Genomic DNA, 18,097 nt, shown 5'->3' on the forward strand with positions numbered 1-18,097 from the left:
ATCCGATCATAGGTTGTTATACGAACTATTCAATAGTAATTAATAACTAATCAATAACTATTGACCATCATATAATATAACAAATTAGTGATATTGATTATACACTTACCGATTACAGCGAATGTCTTAAAATATGTTGAATATAGCTGATTCACGATGAACTATCATTTATTAAATGTATATAGTTGCCAGTGATTGCAGAAAGTAAGATAGTTATTATGATTGGATATAATTTAAGACGGGCGTCGTCCATTACCGCACAAATGTGCAAAATATGTATAGGACAACACCGCACACAGATCTTAAAATACTATATATCCCATTACCGCAAACAAATTTGGTCGCATATTTTTCACATGCTGACAAAAAATGCCATAACTCGAAATTTGGTCATGGATAATTTCATTGAAACTGTTTTAACACTTTTATACGCATAAGAATTGATCTTTCACTGGTACATATAACTTGAAAACTCTTTCGATAGCAGGCAACAGGCATTCGTGCAAGCCATCTGTTTTTACTGTGGCCCAGTAATTTTTGGTACTCAGCTAATCAGTTCCAGCCTCCTCACAAGGTTTGTTTTGGATTTTCGTTAATTTTTGGTTCATTTTAGTGTCCCGAAGATTCCCCAGGGGACAACCGGAAATAGGTACTAAAACGGGACGTATGGTTACGCTTTTATATACATCTACTATATAGATGTTATTTTAAATTATTTTGTTGTAACACACACATTTTTATTTTATTATTTGAATGAGTATTTTAATTTTATGGAATTTGAATTATTTAATTCAATGTAATAGTGGTTTTAATACATTTATGCGGTATTGTTCTATTTTTGTGTGAGGAATTGGGCAATATAAATCTATGCGGTAACATACTATTTTTGTGTGCGGTATTAGGTCATGTTTGTGCGGTAATGAAAAGCGCTGTATACGGCTGTACCCAGGCAATAGGTGTCATATAGGCCCACCGAGTTTTATGATCTCTTACGTTTGAGCTACAGTTAATGTACGGTTCAATAATTCGATTCGATTATATATTCCACTAATAATTTCTCGAAGTCATATAAAAATAAAATTACAACCATTAATCACTCGTGACCGGCCTATATTTTAATCAGCCCTAAGAGATTTTCCAACCCAACCTGAATCGTCTGGCTGTAACTATTTTATATTTATAGTAAAAACAACCCAAACAACTGTGTTAAATATGTGCACAGTTTACATTTAACGGAGTTTAGTAGTATGGAGTAGGGGTAAATAAAGTAGGGATTTAGGTAAGTAGGAGCATATAAGTATACGGGCAGCATTTATAAATTGTCACTGGCACCGCCGTGCAAGATCAGCTATAGTTTAATAATAAAACATCTATTTTTAAAATTGTTTATTCAACACACAATATATTATAAGCTTACAAAATTATATACACAATATTATTTAAATATAGGAGGAAAGTGGTGCCCACAACTGATCGACCAACCATCATATATATATTGTTATTACGATCGCCGGAACACGCGAGGAAGCGAAAGTTTCCGCCTGGGTAAGCGAAAAATAATGAGATCTACAACTTTGTAAAACAATATTGTAATATTTTTTTTATTTTTTTTTTAAACTTTGAAACTCGCGGCAGATAGTTATCATATATTATTATACGAGAGAGAGAGCGCACCTATATTATGTACAATAAACGAGAACAATTGTTAATTTGTATTACAACAATCAACTCTTATGCTAAAATTATACGTAAAATATATAATTTTCACTAGTTTTTTTTTTTTTTGAATAGTGTGTCTTAGATTAAAGCGGCGGCGTAGAGATTCCTGTAATAATGGTAGGTATGGGTAAGTTCTCGTATTATAATAATATTGTATAACATTATATATTATTATGTACACAGTTGATACGGTGGTTTTGCGCGTTATAGACTAGAAAACAAAAACAAAAGTCGAGTTTGGGGGAGGGGTGGGGGAGGAGAGACGACGAGAAGTGTTTACTACTATATTATTATACTGCAGTAAACGGATCGAAAAAAATGAAAAATAAAACGTTACACAGATGAATTGTCAAAGAAAAAACAGAATTATAACGTAACAGAATTCAAAAGTACAAAATAAAAATCAAAAAAAAAAAAAACACATTCATTAAGAGTCAACACGCATAAAGTACGTTATAGTAATAATAATAATAATAATATTATTATGACTCGAACGCGTTTTGCATTTTTCGGTTCCTGTGGTTGCCAGGCTCACATGCTGTTGTAAACGGTACTGTTCACCTTCAGCTATTTGAACGACAATTTCGTCAGAGGATGCGATTTCCCCTGTTGTAGTTTGTTGTTGGCCGCCCGGTTGACGGATGCGCGGATGTCGCTCTGCTGTATGGGCAACACGACTGTCTTGACGACAGGATTACACTCGAACTTTCGCGGCCCGATCGCACTCACGTCCAGGCTGGACACTCGGGGCGGCACCGGCGGCTGCTGGTAGTGTGGATTGCGCGGACAACCGCTGTCCTGCACGAACGTCTTGGACCGGGCCCTGCCGTTTTCGTATTTGCCAACGAGTTTCCTGACCGATAAGTCCTCCATTGAGGCGGCTGGGCTGGGTCGTTGCGTGACCTTTGGATGTTCGCTGACCGGTGACGTGGGCAGGCTCTTGACGTGTTCGGTGCCGGTGCCGTCGTCCTCAGCCGAACTCCCACCGCCTCCGCCACCGCTGTTCTTCCGCGACGGTTTTTCAACAACGTCGCCCGCCTTGGCCTCGAACTCCTCTTTCAAACTTCTTACCAGACTGCTGTGCTTGTTGTTGCACGAGGCGGTGACGGCGGTGTTGCCAAGACCGGATATGTTTGGCTGGGACGCGGTCGCCCGGTTGGCCAGCTTGTGCGAAGCACCCTGCAGGCCTAGCGTCGGTGAACTCGAATAGCAACTGGGCATCAGTAGCTTTTGCTGGTCTTTTTGCTTCGGCCTCTTGGCCGGTCGGTAACACGGTTCGTCCGCGGCCGTTTTAGGGACGGCAGCGGCGGCAGTGGAGCTTACGGCCGGCCTCTCGCCGCGTTCGCTGACGTACTGCATGGTCGGCCGAATGTCGTACGAGCCCCACGAACTGTTCCTGGATGGCAAGGTGCGCGTGTCGCAAGAGCCCCAAGAACTGTGTCTGGATATGACGTCACGCAGCACGACAGCGCTGTCGTACGAGCTCCAAGAGTTCTGCCGGGACACGTCACCGGCGCTTACCACCGCCGTCGATTGATGGTCGAGAGGTTCGCGACACTGTTTGCGTTCCTCGCGTTCAAACACCCTGTCCAGTCGGGACGAGAACAGATCGCCGCCGTCCCGTTTCTGTGCGGTACAAATGGCGATCGAGGGAGGTCTGTTGACGGCTATCCGACTGAACTTCGGCGATTCGGCGGGTAAGGGTTTGTTGACTAGAGCGTTGTCGTCGGAAGGGGAATTTGCCGCGCTCGACGAGGCCACCACGCCCTCAAACTGGGTGGTGAGGTTCAGCACCAGATTCCGGCCCGGATCCGTCGTCGATTTGCGGTCCGGACTAGACGTGCAACCACCGGCGCTGCTGCTAGTGACGCTGCCGCTGCAACTGTTGCTAATGCCGCTAGACTCCAGTTCGTTGACTCGCAGCTTAACCGACGATGGTCTGTAACACAATGTTATGCGTGATGTATATATTATGTTTAAACTATTTATGTGTATTTCGGGTGGTATTTATTAGTATTATAAATCATAATATACCTGCAAGTATAAAACTTTTATTAAAAAAATTATATGACATTTCGAATATCATAAAGAAAAAAAAATATGATAGTTATCATTTATCACTAAGACATTGCAGGTTAAAATTTACAGGGATATTCTCCTAAAATCTCATCCCAAATTTTTCCCTTAATAATGATTTTTATAAGTTTTAATAATAATCAGACCACTTTTTCAAATTATTGAATTTTTTTGTACTACTTAAGTAGTGTTCCGAGGTACTGGTAGGTGTTGTAAGAGGTGTGTGATACAAACTTCTGTTTTTCAAATGAGAACCTGCCCCCCTCTCTCTATACTTTAAAATGTAAATTATTTAGTGATTAATATTCTTTTTCAATTTTTATTTACCTAATTTCAAACATGAACGATAGTTCCTCAGGTAATAGAATTCAATGAGTATAATAATCCTTAAAAATTGTTTTACAAAAATATAAAGTAGATGTAATGTTGGATTTAGTATTTATTATACTTGGACCATTTTTACAAATTATTAATGTTGATAGACTCATCACTAATATTATTCACCAAATAATTTACAGCGGAAAAGGTGGGTTCTTATTTTAAAAACAAAAAAGTTTGTATCTCCACTGCAAAAAACTCTTTAAGTAGTACAAATAGTCTTAAGAATTTGAATAACTTGGTGTATAAACCTGTATATTGTATAATATAATATTTTTCCCCATCAAGGATTACACAGTGAATGCACCACAGACATAGGAAGTATAAATAAATTAATATAATTACGAATTTTGTATATTTTAACACTCATCTATACGGCAATACCCGGCAGTGGCGTAGCCAGTATTTCTAAAGGGGGGAGGGAGGGCAATAAAAAATCTTATAAAAATTAAATTGGTATTGTTTTTTCTAAAAAAAAATAGAGATAATTCGAATACCTACTTATTATAATATGATCACATATAATACTAAATACATCCTGCTGAAATAAATAAATAAAATATTTAACAACTTAATAAATATAAGGTACATATTTTTAATATTAGGTACTGTCCAATCTACAACTTTCATCGTCCTAGGAGATTTTTCAATAAAAGCAGTCAGTATTATAGCGAGTGAACATCGTACAACAGTGTAGAATTAAATATCTCCAACTTGGACCGCTTGCACTGTTGAAATCGGCAGGAATAGTTACAGAGTAGCTGACGATTATCACAGATAATTATGCATTCGTTTATTGTACATAATATTATCTGTGACGATTATCATTATTTTATTATGAAAAGATATTTCAGTGTTATCTACTATCTATGCTATATATATATTATATATACTATAGCTACTAAAATATATATAGAATATACCCACAATCTACTTATATACAGAGTTGGGTAGTAACGTAACGCAAATTATAAATTACTTTTACAGTAACGCTGTAGTAATTTCATTATATTTTATTTAAACTAACGCAATTGCAACAAAATTACTTTTTAAACGTATTTCTATAGATAACGTGTTATTTTCCACATTATTAAAATAAGTTATGACAACTACTAGGGGCTTGGATATTCGAGAAAAATTAAAAATGTATACAATTTATTTATGATTTCGAAAGTTTTAGATAAAGTCAACAATATTACCTATTAAAAATCCCAGGAATTAATACTAATAAAATTTATATAGTAATTAAAACCTAATACTCATTAGTCGTTATGGACGGATCTTGTATAATAATATACGTTACCTGGGGGGTGGTGGTGTAGCTGGTTGCAACTGAACGATTTTGTTCTGCGACACACTATACGATCTCAGCCCGTTTCCGCAGGGCATGAACACACTGACGTTGTACTTATGGGCTTCGAATGGAGGCAACGGTGGTGCCGGTGGAATATTCGGTACTTCTACTTCCACTTCGACAGTGATTTTATCCGTGTTAATTTTCTCCAACGATTGCGACAATAACGCTGCAAATACACACATACATTTATGAAAATTAAACAAAGTTGGTGGCTAAATTCCCAAAAATATCATAAATTTGTGGTTTTTATAAATATGCACAACCTAATGTTTTTATGGGACGCGTTTTATTTTTTTAGATACCAATAAATTGCATATAATGACTTAATAACCTTTGTTTGGTTTTCTTAATACGAATGATTCTCACGAGCGCTTTAAAGACGATGATAATGCAATAATTCTATCCATTATATAGTTTAGGCCATTAAATGATTTAGTAACATATTATGATATATTAATGAAGTCTGCAATATTTTAAAATTGATATTAAAAGTAGTACAAAATAATAAATACATACAACATGCGTTGTGATTATTTTGAATCTGTGTAGTGTAATTTTGAGCCAAAAAGGCAATATAAATATAATTTCACACATAGAAAATATATGTTTTAGTCAAAGTAGTACCGAAAAGCGTATAAAGTATTAAGCTATTTAATTAAAATGTATATTTATGGAAGTACTAGCTGACATAGCATGCTTTGTTATAGTTAGGTTTTTGTGATTATTGACATTGTTCAACTCCTTTTGGATGTAACTCACTCTGGAAGCAATGGCTTTTTAAGTGTACCTACTGTACCTAAATTATATTATATTTTAATTTAAAGCCATCCCGACCGAATTATTATTAAAACCAATAGCAACCATTTATAAACAAAAATTTCCATCGTAAATCTCAAAATCCCCGTATTAGAAGCTCCCCGTGTTGGACATCGTATTTAAAATATAGCCTATCTTCTTCCCCAAAGTCTAATCTATCTATGTACCAAATTTCATCGCAATCGGATGAACGGTTTAGGAATGCATAAAGGACATAGCTAAGTAGAAACATTTATTGTGTTATACACATTGATTGGTTTCGTTTTTATATTACCTATTTACTAGGAATAATTGAACACATATTGTAAAGGAATAACGAAGAAAACTGTTTTATTAAAAACAGTCGATTCAAAAATATATTAACTCACTAGAGCTGGTTAAAATGTCAGTGGCAAAGTTATTTTCTGGTGACCATGACTTTGGTCTTCCACCGCACTTCATTAAATCGTATCCACTGATGTCTAATAACTTTGGAGGCATCAATCGTGTCGGCGGACTAGGCACGACTGGTTCGTTTTCTTTGTCTAACCGATCTGGTGGCGTGGCGTCTTTGTCACCTTCGCTCTGGGACCTAGGGGTGTCCAAAGCCTTTTTCGGGGAATTTGGGGGCGTGATGAGGCCTGACGTGGCCACCAAGTTTGTCTCGGATTTGGATCGCTGTAATTTCTCGCGGTTTTTCATCGCGGCCAATATTCCTTGATAAGTCTCTAGCTGTAGGATGAAATGCTTGTTAGGTTTAATGCAGGTGCGTTTGGACTGAACATGGTCGAGCGCTTTTTTGAAAGACCAGTTGTAAGCTTTCATAGCGTACGCTATTACGACGCTCGCAGAGCGACTGACGCCCATCTTGCAATGTACCAAGACTTTAGAGCCTTCTTGTCTGAAAAAATAAAACACGAGTTGAGCACAATGACATTGATATTATAATATTATACAATGAGTGGGAGTTCAACATACTCGGCTTTTGTGATGTATTTATAGGTGTTGTCCCAATGCTTTAATAAATCAGTCTTATCATCGTCGTACACCCTAACGTTGAGATAGTTGAACGAGCCAGGGAAGAAATTGTCGATTTCTCTCGTCACATTCAGTATGTGTCGTACACTGAAAACAAAGGCGAAACATAATTTATGTATACAATATATATTTAAATAGGTACGCTATGATGGCGGGGAACATATCTGTTCGAATTGGATCTATTCGAATATAAGGTGTTTGAAATGTCAAATGTTCCAATAATATAAAATGTTCGATTATAGGTATTTAAAAAAAATTAAAATTTTAGGTGTATATTTTAACAGTTAAAAACGAATTTATAATCAAAAAAACCAAATTTAATTTCTTACAACTTTTTATCTGAACTAGTATTAATAGTTATAGTTTATTTTATGATTTACTTAATAACTTAACTTAGTAGTTAAAGTGTCTAATGTAATAAATTATCTTTTTTCAGTTAACTTAAAAAATAACACTTTAAGTTAAAACTATGTTGATACAAAATAATGACATATCCTTAACTGTAGTTAAAACTAACTGATAAATTATTATTTTATTTAATTACGTTGTACACAATGAATTTTGAATAAAAATAAACAAATTAATATTACTGATTTATTGAAAATGTGAAACTGCTTAAAAAAAAAATACAATTTTTCACGGACCACTTTAGATACATATACCATATTTTATTTTAAACAAAAATGTATAGGTGGTCATAAAATTAAGTTTATTTAAGTTCATAACTGTTAGGTATATTAATTTAACAATGTATCTTAAAAACAAACAAATGACATTTTAATACTTACACAGTTACGCCGTTTCCAAATCATACTATCTAGTTCGTGGTTTTTACACATGATGTCTATTTTTCTACAAATTATAAATTGTAGTCGAGGGTTACATACAATTTATATTGTATTAGTTTATACTACTAAAAAGAATAGCATATAGGATGAATTTTTAACAAAATGTTCAGTTATTATTTAAACAATTAAAAAACCCACTATAGTTGTAATGTGATTGAGTTGTCTCCTAATTTGTTAAATTTTCTCTAAACCTTCACCAAAATAATGAGTTTACAAAATTTTAAAACTATTATTTTCGACGTAATAATAGATTTTTTAATTTAGGTCTATTGTGACCACGATAATAATTTTAAAAAAATGAATGAACTTATTTTAAGCTTCTAGAGTTAAATTTATTGTTTGTTTACTTTTAATTTATAACTTAATGTTCTTAATGATTAATTACCTGTACTCTAATTAGATAATTGTTTTCATTCATTTTCTCACCTTTGAAAAATAACCAGTAGTGTGTATTTATGTTTGAATTTGGGTTACTTCAATAACTATAAAATTATGATTCGAATATCGGAATATGTGACCTTTGAATACTTTATAATCGAACAAGTCGGTATTCTAACACGTGACTCGCCTCTAATTTAGGAAAATATATATACGAATATACGATGCGTATTATCATTAACTATTAAGTATATAGGTGATTCGATATCATAGCATACTATGTGTATTGTTTTTATTAGTACTGCTTAAATTATACCCGTTTCGGCTGAGTTCGTCGAGGTTCGATGCATTCCACTCGGAACCAAGGTAAACGTGAGGAAATATTCGCGTTGCCGCATCCATCTGGCCCAACACGGTGAGCATTTCTTGGTCGATGAACGGTTTGTATTCGCCCAGATCCATGTCTAGCGTTTCCTCCAAACGACCCCTAATGAACTTGGACGTCACTTCATCCAGGTCTACGCTCATCATGATTTCTTTCAGGGCACTGCGTATCACGCGTTCAGTTTCTTCGCGTTCGCTGGGTCTATAAGTAACGACGGATGAATAATGCGTGCCATAAATAAAAGTACTCGACAAGAATTATAGTTATTGTTAAACTATAGGCGATCAGACTTACTTTGTCCTCAGTGAATCGGGTGACGGAGGACGACGCGATTCAATCGAATCCATAGCGTTCCATTCGTTCAGACATGACTGGTCGGAGGAGATTTGTTTTTCGTAATGCGTTATCCAATCGTGGGTAAGGCCACCTTCGAAAAAGTTGTGTTCACGGGCTTGAGCGCTCACCCGATGTAAGGATTGGAGAGCTGACCTGGAATAAAATTATACGTAAATTAATATCAAATATAAATTATTAAAGTTTATAAGTTTTTAAATCTAATGACAATTGTTAAAAAAACATATTTCAATTTAAGAATTAACTATATCCATCACCCACCATAAAAAACTGAATCAAATGCTAAGATACCTATGTTATAATTTAACATCTCTACTTTATAATGGCCGCTTTTAAATTTATTATAACACACTATACATCAAAATATATAAATATTATAAATATTTAACCATAATTTATTTTATAATGTTTCAATATCGAAAAAACGATTTGAATATTTATGATTTTGAATATGTTAAAGAGTTTGTACTCGACAAATAAATAATCGTTAAGGTGCTTAGTACCTACGGTACTACACCTGTCACGTTATTACAATAATAATCGAGATCGCGTTTTGACAGTTTCAAAACGACTGCTAAAGTGCAAACATTTCAATAATGTTTGGCCGTTTTTCAAGATTTAGTACAGTTTACCGTTTCAAGAGTTTTGTTCTCGGTGCTCGAGTCTTGTATAAACAAACATAAACATTTATATAATTATTATTTTTTAATTATGTCCTATAGGTATTATGTGGTTAGGTATGTAGTATATAATAATATAATATAGATACTATAATATATCGTGTCACGCTGCAATATTCATAAACGTAAGGTTCTTCATATTTAGCATATTATATGGTATAGGCAAGTGCTTTCTTTTATATAACAACCGAACATAATAGTACAATCAAAGAGTATACATGAAAGTGTTCGGCGAAACCCACAATCGTTTCTTCTGCAACTATTGTCTTCGGCGCCTATCGAAGAATAAAAGCCGTCACATTCACACACACACTCTATAGTCAACTGTGGTGCCAGTACACCTGTGCATGAAGTTTGAATAACAACGAATCGTCAAAATATCATAAATCATCGGAGACAAAAAAACAAAACGAAAAAGAGCACTACGATTCATCAACCGTTAAAATTTAAATAAATAAACAGCTTTCTTTCTCGTGGGTATAATATAATACGCAATGTACAGCGAGACGACTAGACACTTTTTATTGTTTGTGCGTAAAGCCAAAAAATCAAATAATAACCGACTTGTGAGGGACGCAGAGAAAGCCGATGGACGTCTCTTTCCGAATTGGCTAGTGGCCATAAACGCGGGCGCGCACACGTACATTATTTTTATATGATATTGTTTGTCGAGCCCGTCATCTCGTTTTCCTCCTGCAGCCGCCGCCGGAGATAAGCTTGTCTATATAAGCAATACATACGGTCTCGTGTAAGTTGTAGTATAATAGTGCGATTGCGTTTTTTTTCGTTCCGAGAAAAATATATTAGTATATACGTACTTGGCAGACGTCTTGAAGGGAACAACGGCGAGTACGATTGCAGCGTAATATACGCCGACCAGTAAAATGATTAATGCATGAGCTGTAGATGCTGCACGCGTGCATTATGGCGCATTTAATTTAGACCCGAACAGGTTCGGACAAACGGACGCGCGCGTATATTAGCGTTGAGACAGTCGTTGGATGTATAATATAGATACCTATATTATAGAGATAAGTATATTGTACAGCCTATACGCTCTGCAGGTATATAGCGGGATAATCCATTTTCTAACTAAAGTTGGCTACACTAATTTTCAAAGTAATTTTTTGCGTAACAAATTTTTTTATATAGGTAGTTTCGAGTATATATTATAACACAATTTTTTTTTTATGCACAAATCCATATTTTATCTAGAGAGAACTGAGTAGTATGGACCATAACTTTTGAGTGTTTAGTACAATAGTAGGTAAAGTATACCCCTTGCCATTACACGCTCCGCTCATCTAACTTGGAATACTTATAAATAAGAATGTTCATTTCATATTTGAGATATAAGTATACGCATTATGTCGATAAATGATGTACAAGCATCAACATTTTTAGAAAAGTAGGTATCATTTCAGGCTAGTAAATAACAAAATATCGGTTGTCATTACAATAATTGACTTAAAATTAGTAGTCAATTATCGATCATCCTGCATATATATAACAAGACGTATGTATGCCGTCTTACAATAATATATGTATATAGGTATATTGTGCACATTATACAATGTACTGCAGTAGTAGGAAAACCAATGGAGAACTACGTAACACTCGTCACTCGTAAGTACCTATACGTTATTTAACGTTTCGTAGGTTATGGACCGAGTGGCCTCGAGTGGACGTTATATGGAGAATCTGACACAGATTAGAATATTTACGGAAATAAAAAATCTCAATCTCAAACGAAAAAAAAGGAACGAACAGTTAGTTTCAAACCTGCAGTTGAAGAATATATAGATATATATTATATAGGTACATTCGGTATTCGTCGTTCTGGTCGTATGATTTTGCTATGGTACCGTTAAATGATTTACGGGATTTAAAATATTTTTCAATCATGATAACTTTCTTTTATATTTTATACGCAAGCAAAACGCGTATAACCGTTTTGCAGTGCTGCAGCATGTGTACCTATATATACGACGAGGAGCAATACATTTTTTTATCGATTCGGTAATACGAATATAGTCGAGATTTATACTAAAAGGCGATTTAAATACCGAGATGTTAGAACAATAAAATTTAAAAACGATGGACAATATACCCTATACAGTTTACATCTGCAATCAGCGTGTAAATATTAAAGACGTTGTTTTCATTCTGATGACGAGATGATTTTAGCGAAAAGTTAGGTGATCCGATGATGGCAGTCGTAAACGCGGCAATTAATATATGAATATTATATAGTATCAACGTCCTGCGCTGTAAATAAATAATGCTTCTCAACGATTCTTGAAATGAATTTCCTTCGGGTGCAAGCGCGTGACGAATGGCGTATGGTTTGATCAATATAATATAATACATTATACATAATGTTATTAATTATTATATAATACTATATTATAGAGTTCTTAAAGTGCGTACGTTATATACATTTAAACATTTTTGATTTGTTATCTGAAAGTTTTTTCTGTTCATGGCCGTTCGGACGTGAAACGCCGACAATGCATTGAAATATAAATGGAATCCCGTAATAATCGTAAAGGAAGATAAAACAGGACACGTATGTCTTCTCTTTGTGTCGCGCTCGGGAAATTGGGAATGCTTACATAAGAAGTATATAATAATAGTAATAAGTAATAACTAATAAGTATAATAATATAATACGACGCCAAGAACGAATTGTATAATATATTGTCGTCGCAGCTTGCAACGGTTGTTTGTATTATATATATTTCGTTTGGAAGTCCCTATGACAAAATGATGTTCTCGTCGCGCCTCACCTGGTTATATATACGTTATAATATACGTAATGATACATTCAACAGTGAACCAACGTAATTCCAAAAAATATTTACCTTCTTGAAATTTAATGAAATCATAACATTTTAACGTATTACAGATATATTTAAACTCATTTTAAATTTAATGTTGTTACTTGATATTAAAATAGTGCCATCGTGGTTTCACTTACAAATAAACTGCGGGCTAGTATAATAAAATGATAAATTATATGTATTATTCAACATTTACAAAAAGAGTTTATCATAATATACTTTTTGAAATAATTAGAGGTCTTTGTTAAAAGAATCACTCTGTACATACATTCAACATACATGCATACAATTTATTATAATATGTACATTGTATTTTTACTGTATATATAGTTGCTTTTCATGTACAACAGGGAGCGCGTGGTTCTACATAATAAGCAATTGGAAAAAGCCAATGTACTCGTAAAATCCGTACACGCCGCAGTTATTACACTGAAAAGGGGTAAAGTTTATGGAGGGTGGATTATTGTGTATAGGGGTGGTATATGTATGTAGACGTCGCGAAAAACAGGCGCCACTATAATCGCATTTTAATGGTGGGGCCTCGATGAAAAATGGCTTTTTTTAAGATTGGACACGATACCAAACCCACGATTGGTTCAGCAGATAAATATTTTTTTTTTCAATTTAATTTACACACGACTACTGTTGTAGTGCAGTATATATTATACTGTAGTGCAATGTATTAGAAAAATATATAACTTTAGCAATAATTCAAATATTAATATTTTTTGAGTATTCATTATTCAATAGTTTTATTGTGTGTGTGTGTGTGTGTGTGTGTGTGGATGGAGTGTGCATTCAACACAAACATATCGACATTTCAACGAAACTGGGTCGAGTGAATATATGGGCCTAATTAGACGCAAACCGTACAGCTGATTCACGACTCCAGTGAAAACGAAAGATGTTTACAGCAAACAATATCAGCTACAGAAGCGAGTGTTGATCATAGCACGAAAAAACGTAAAATCGAGAGTGTGATGAAAATATTGTATATATTATTCATAAAGATGCACCTACTCGAATAATAAACTAAGCAAAAACATATATATTTTTAGAAAAACACCACTATAGATGATACTTTGAACTTAAAAAAATTATCATCACGAATGTATTGCGTAGGTTACACGCATATATATTATACAATATACATATTATAATATAGGTATAGAATACATTATATATCGAGTAGTACAAAGGATATATTAATGATGTAATATATTCAACGAAGTAAAATCGTATTGTGTAAGACAAGTCAACGAGATATTTGCGCGTATATATTATTACCTAGGCATATAATAAATATGCATATTATTATGTAAAATATTGGGGATTAAATAGATTTAGGGTTGTAGTATATATCAAATGTCATCTAGCTAGCAGTGATAATACGTTTGGTATATTACACGGTTCGTACCTAATGTTTTATGTTCTTATATACGGTATAATTGCGTCGTCCGTAGTCCCCCGCGTATTAATATTTTATTTGAAACGATTAGTGGTCACAGTAGATACATATTTTTTCATTTTTCAAACGGTTTGATTTTGGGTCGGTAACCTAAATGTTTTTGTTGACGAGTGCGTATTCAGTCAACGTAACGTAATAATAATCCAACGCGATTACCGTCAGACACAGGCGAGGATCTAGAAATCGGAAGGACAGGTTACATTTTTTTTAGAAAGACGATAAATATGATTTTAGTATATATTGGGTATTTGCATTGATTATAAATAATATAATTTATAATATTATATTACCTATACAATTTATAATCTATGGTATTACATAATACACATGTTATAATATATCGCACATCCAAAGGGAGTGGGGGCAAAGGCTAGATTAGACCTAAATATAATATATATAATAGTATAGCGGTCGGGTTACCGAAAGCGTTGAAAACAACAGTAACCGACCTTTTCAGAGCGTATAAAAATCGGTGCCAAAGGCCCATTTAAGTATATGCGAAGGGGCGGCGGCGGCGCGGGCGGGATACCGATGATATACGTACATTTAATATATATTAATAATACGGTATTTAATCCGTCCTTCTCGGCTAATTTTAACGCGTTCTTAATTTAGTATATTATACAGCCGCACACACCTATGGACGGAGACGAGAAAACGATCGATTGGGAAGGGCGAGGGAGTGTTTTTTTTTTATTTAGAGATTGTGATATGTCACGAGGGTTTGACGAACTTTTCGTATCGGCTTTTGGCACTGTCAGCGATTAGTAGGTCTCCTATTATGTATCGTAAAGACCGACCCAGTCAACGCGTTAAATGTTTGGCGGGAGATGAGAATCGTCGTCAACGATGCTGCCAACGGAGAAGCTCGCGGACGATGCAGAGGTCAGGGCCTGATAATTAGTGTAAGTATCTACCTCTGTACGGGAACGCGGCGTTTTTCGTTAGGATACAATAAAATAATAATACAATATATAATATCTATTTATCTACCCATGTAATGTATAATATTATGCACTGTTATATCTATAAAAGGTGATTGGTGGGTAAAAGATAGGACAAGACGTATACAATAACGAGCGACGGCCAGCACACCGAACCGGTTAACGGGATACACACAGAGGACTATAATATCGCGATAAGAACACAAGCGCGCGCGCCACAACTGGTTCGCTGCGCGGTGTGCTACATCGGCGACCGATGAAAACCGCTTACTTTACTAACACGGTGTCCTAGCTCCGCCCGCCGTTCCAAATATAATAATATACTATGTTTAACGACGACGACGGACAAAGACAATCGTAACGAATTTAGGGCTTGTGTGGTGCTGATAACTGGACAACGAGAACCATTGCACTAAAACATTATTTAATTTTAAAATATCGGTTGGTACTATCTATATCGTAAATGCGTAGATAGTAAATATAAACAACATAACATAAATGTACCTACTTTATGTACACGGCCGTATATTTTAACCGAGAAAATCGGTCTGTTTTAGTACCTAGACGAGTTGGAAACTGTGACACGATGGCATAGTCGATCGATAGTACCAGACCCGTGTAGTGTGTATAATATTACATTAGATACATTGTAGTGCACGCACGAGATTAACCTCTCTCAGCGCGAGTAGTTCGAGCGCGCGAAGATCAATGCAATCAAGGCCGCGAATAAGGTACGCGCTCGAAGACAGATAGATGAGCTCGACGAATTTCGTAATATACCAACGATAAGTGTAGTATGTATAATAATATTATTATAATAGATCCTTTTCGTGCGAACGCATGTGTGCACATTATACGCGCGGTGGACGTCCAGTCACGATGAGCGCGCGTAGAATCCCATCCAGAATGGTCACGACGACTTTCTAACGGCAGCGAATGATCAAAATCCGAAATATTGCTATCCATGGTGCAGTGGAGGAGAAACGACGGAAGAGATCGTGCGCCGCAAAAATTAGACTCAACGCAGATATATAACAATTGTTTTTGCGACCACATAATGCGTATACTTACTGGTATACTGATGAATCGCGATTCTGTATATAAATCGTTAATTTAATTCTGATTATAGATGCGTGCATAAGAAGTTTGCCTCCATTAGAAATAATTTCGAAGTTATTTACTTCAACATATTTTCGTCGATCTGCATCCACCCGTATGACGTATGTATCAGTAATAGCATATAATAGGAACCTGGTAATCGACGCAACTGATTCTGCTATATGATTAACATTTTCATCGTTTCAATGAACTACGCCTGTTCTAGCCATATATATCAAAAATATTCTTTAAGAAATTCGGTATTTTTGAGGTTCAAATACAAATTATGCATAATGTGTGTATTTATGACTTTAAATTATAATAAACGTTGGGATAAAAATAAATATGACAATATTCGAACACGTTTATACGTTGGTATATGGTATGGTTTATGAACGTATTATCGTGTCATTTACGTTTATTTAAAAATAAACGTTACCTTAAGTTCAGATGACTTAAGTAAAGATTACGTTTAATCCAGTTTTTATTTTTTTTTTAAATCCTTATATCTATATTATATCAAATTGTGACAGGGCGAAATTTAAATGTCAGACTTTGGGTTGTAGTCTGTAGATAACGCGGACAATGCGTAATGAAATTTTTATCACGCCTGCATAGAAAGTTTAGTTTTCGATGACGGTTAAAGCGTTGGAAAGCGATGTTTTTCTGTCCAGCGGGCGGTAAAGTGGGAATCCCCAAGAGTACTGAGCTCAGATAACACGGGTATTCTCTGAACAAACAGACACTAAAATCTACACTACATAAAACCTCATACACTACATAAAACATAAGCTTTTGGTTACGTCTTATATTCATATTATAACCTCCTTGCATGACGCGTAAACATTTTTCTTGCATGAAATATTGTTTTCGTATAATAATTTGGTTGATGCATATCATCCCCGCATAATGCATTACCATTGCCTTCATTACATTTTAGATTCTTAGTGAAACGATGAATGTATTGATTTTACAATGATTTTTTTTTTTTTTTTTGTGTCAGTGTACACGATAAGTAGTCGAAATAATGATTGGATTTTCAACTTCAGTATCTTGTTTGATGGGAAAGTGAATATTGTTGGTGCATTGGGGAGGTCAAAATTTAAAATTTCCAATAGTTTTCAAAAGCGCCGGGAAAAACACCATAAAAATTAAGAAAAAACAGGAATTTTTACGCAAAATCGGTTTTCTACAAAATCGATTTTGGTTTTTGGTGTAACTCTAAAACAAATGAACATATACACATGAAATTTTCACTGGTCATTTATATCAGCATTTTCTGTACACGATAAGATTTACAAAATATTTTGATTTGTTTTGAACTAATTAGGAACATTTTCAGTTTCCAATTTTATTAGTCTTTTTTTCTAAGGATGTCAATAAAACACTATTTGTTGGGTAAAAAAGTTTGAAAATTTAATACAAGGTTCCTACTATATTGTTACAATGACATTAGAAAAATATTAAAAATCCTTAGTCACAATTTTTTTTTATGAGCATTTAAAGTTCAAAAATAGACAAAATATGGAAAAATCACGAAAACTACCAAATTATTTTGAGTTAAGAATTTATAAAAATTTTTCTTTTTAAATCTAAGATTTAAGACCTTTATCAAAAAAAAAAATGTCTATAAGAAAGTCAAATTAAATTTTTACGAGCTTTTTACAACATTTGATTTCTCATGTAACGATTTTCTTATTTTGTTGTAATTAAAAAACGTATGACTGTAGATACTT

The 18,097-nt window shown here is 34.6% G+C and overlaps 1 protein-coding gene across 1 annotated transcript in view; it reads right to left on the reverse strand.

Annotated features, from left to right (window-relative positions):
* Window positions 1–1,371: 1,371 nt before the first annotated feature.
* LOC132940523 (protein phosphatase Slingshot) overlaps window positions 1,372–18,097 on the reverse strand; it is a 67,233-nt gene continuing 50,507 nt past the window's right edge. Inside the window, exons 6-11 of the mRNA XM_061008182.1 lie at window positions 9,269–9,463; window positions 8,906–9,175; window positions 7,304–7,450; window positions 6,715–7,226; window positions 5,477–5,696; window positions 1,372–3,658 (exon numbers count right to left, since the gene is read on the reverse strand). Coding sequence (XP_060864165.1) covers window positions 2,287–3,658; window positions 5,477–5,696; window positions 6,715–7,226; window positions 7,304–7,450; window positions 8,906–9,175; window positions 9,269–9,463 — 2,716 coding nt within the window. The 3' untranslated portion in view covers window positions 1,372–2,286. The remainder of the gene's footprint in view (window positions 3,659–5,476; window positions 5,697–6,714; window positions 7,227–7,303; window positions 7,451–8,905; window positions 9,176–9,268; window positions 9,464–18,097) is intronic.

The sequence above is a fragment of the Metopolophium dirhodum genome, chromosome 3 (genome assembly GCF_019925205.1).
Source record: "Metopolophium dirhodum isolate CAU chromosome 3, ASM1992520v1, whole genome shotgun sequence".
Classification (NCBI taxonomy): domain Eukaryota; kingdom Metazoa; phylum Arthropoda; class Insecta; order Hemiptera; family Aphididae; genus Metopolophium; species Metopolophium dirhodum.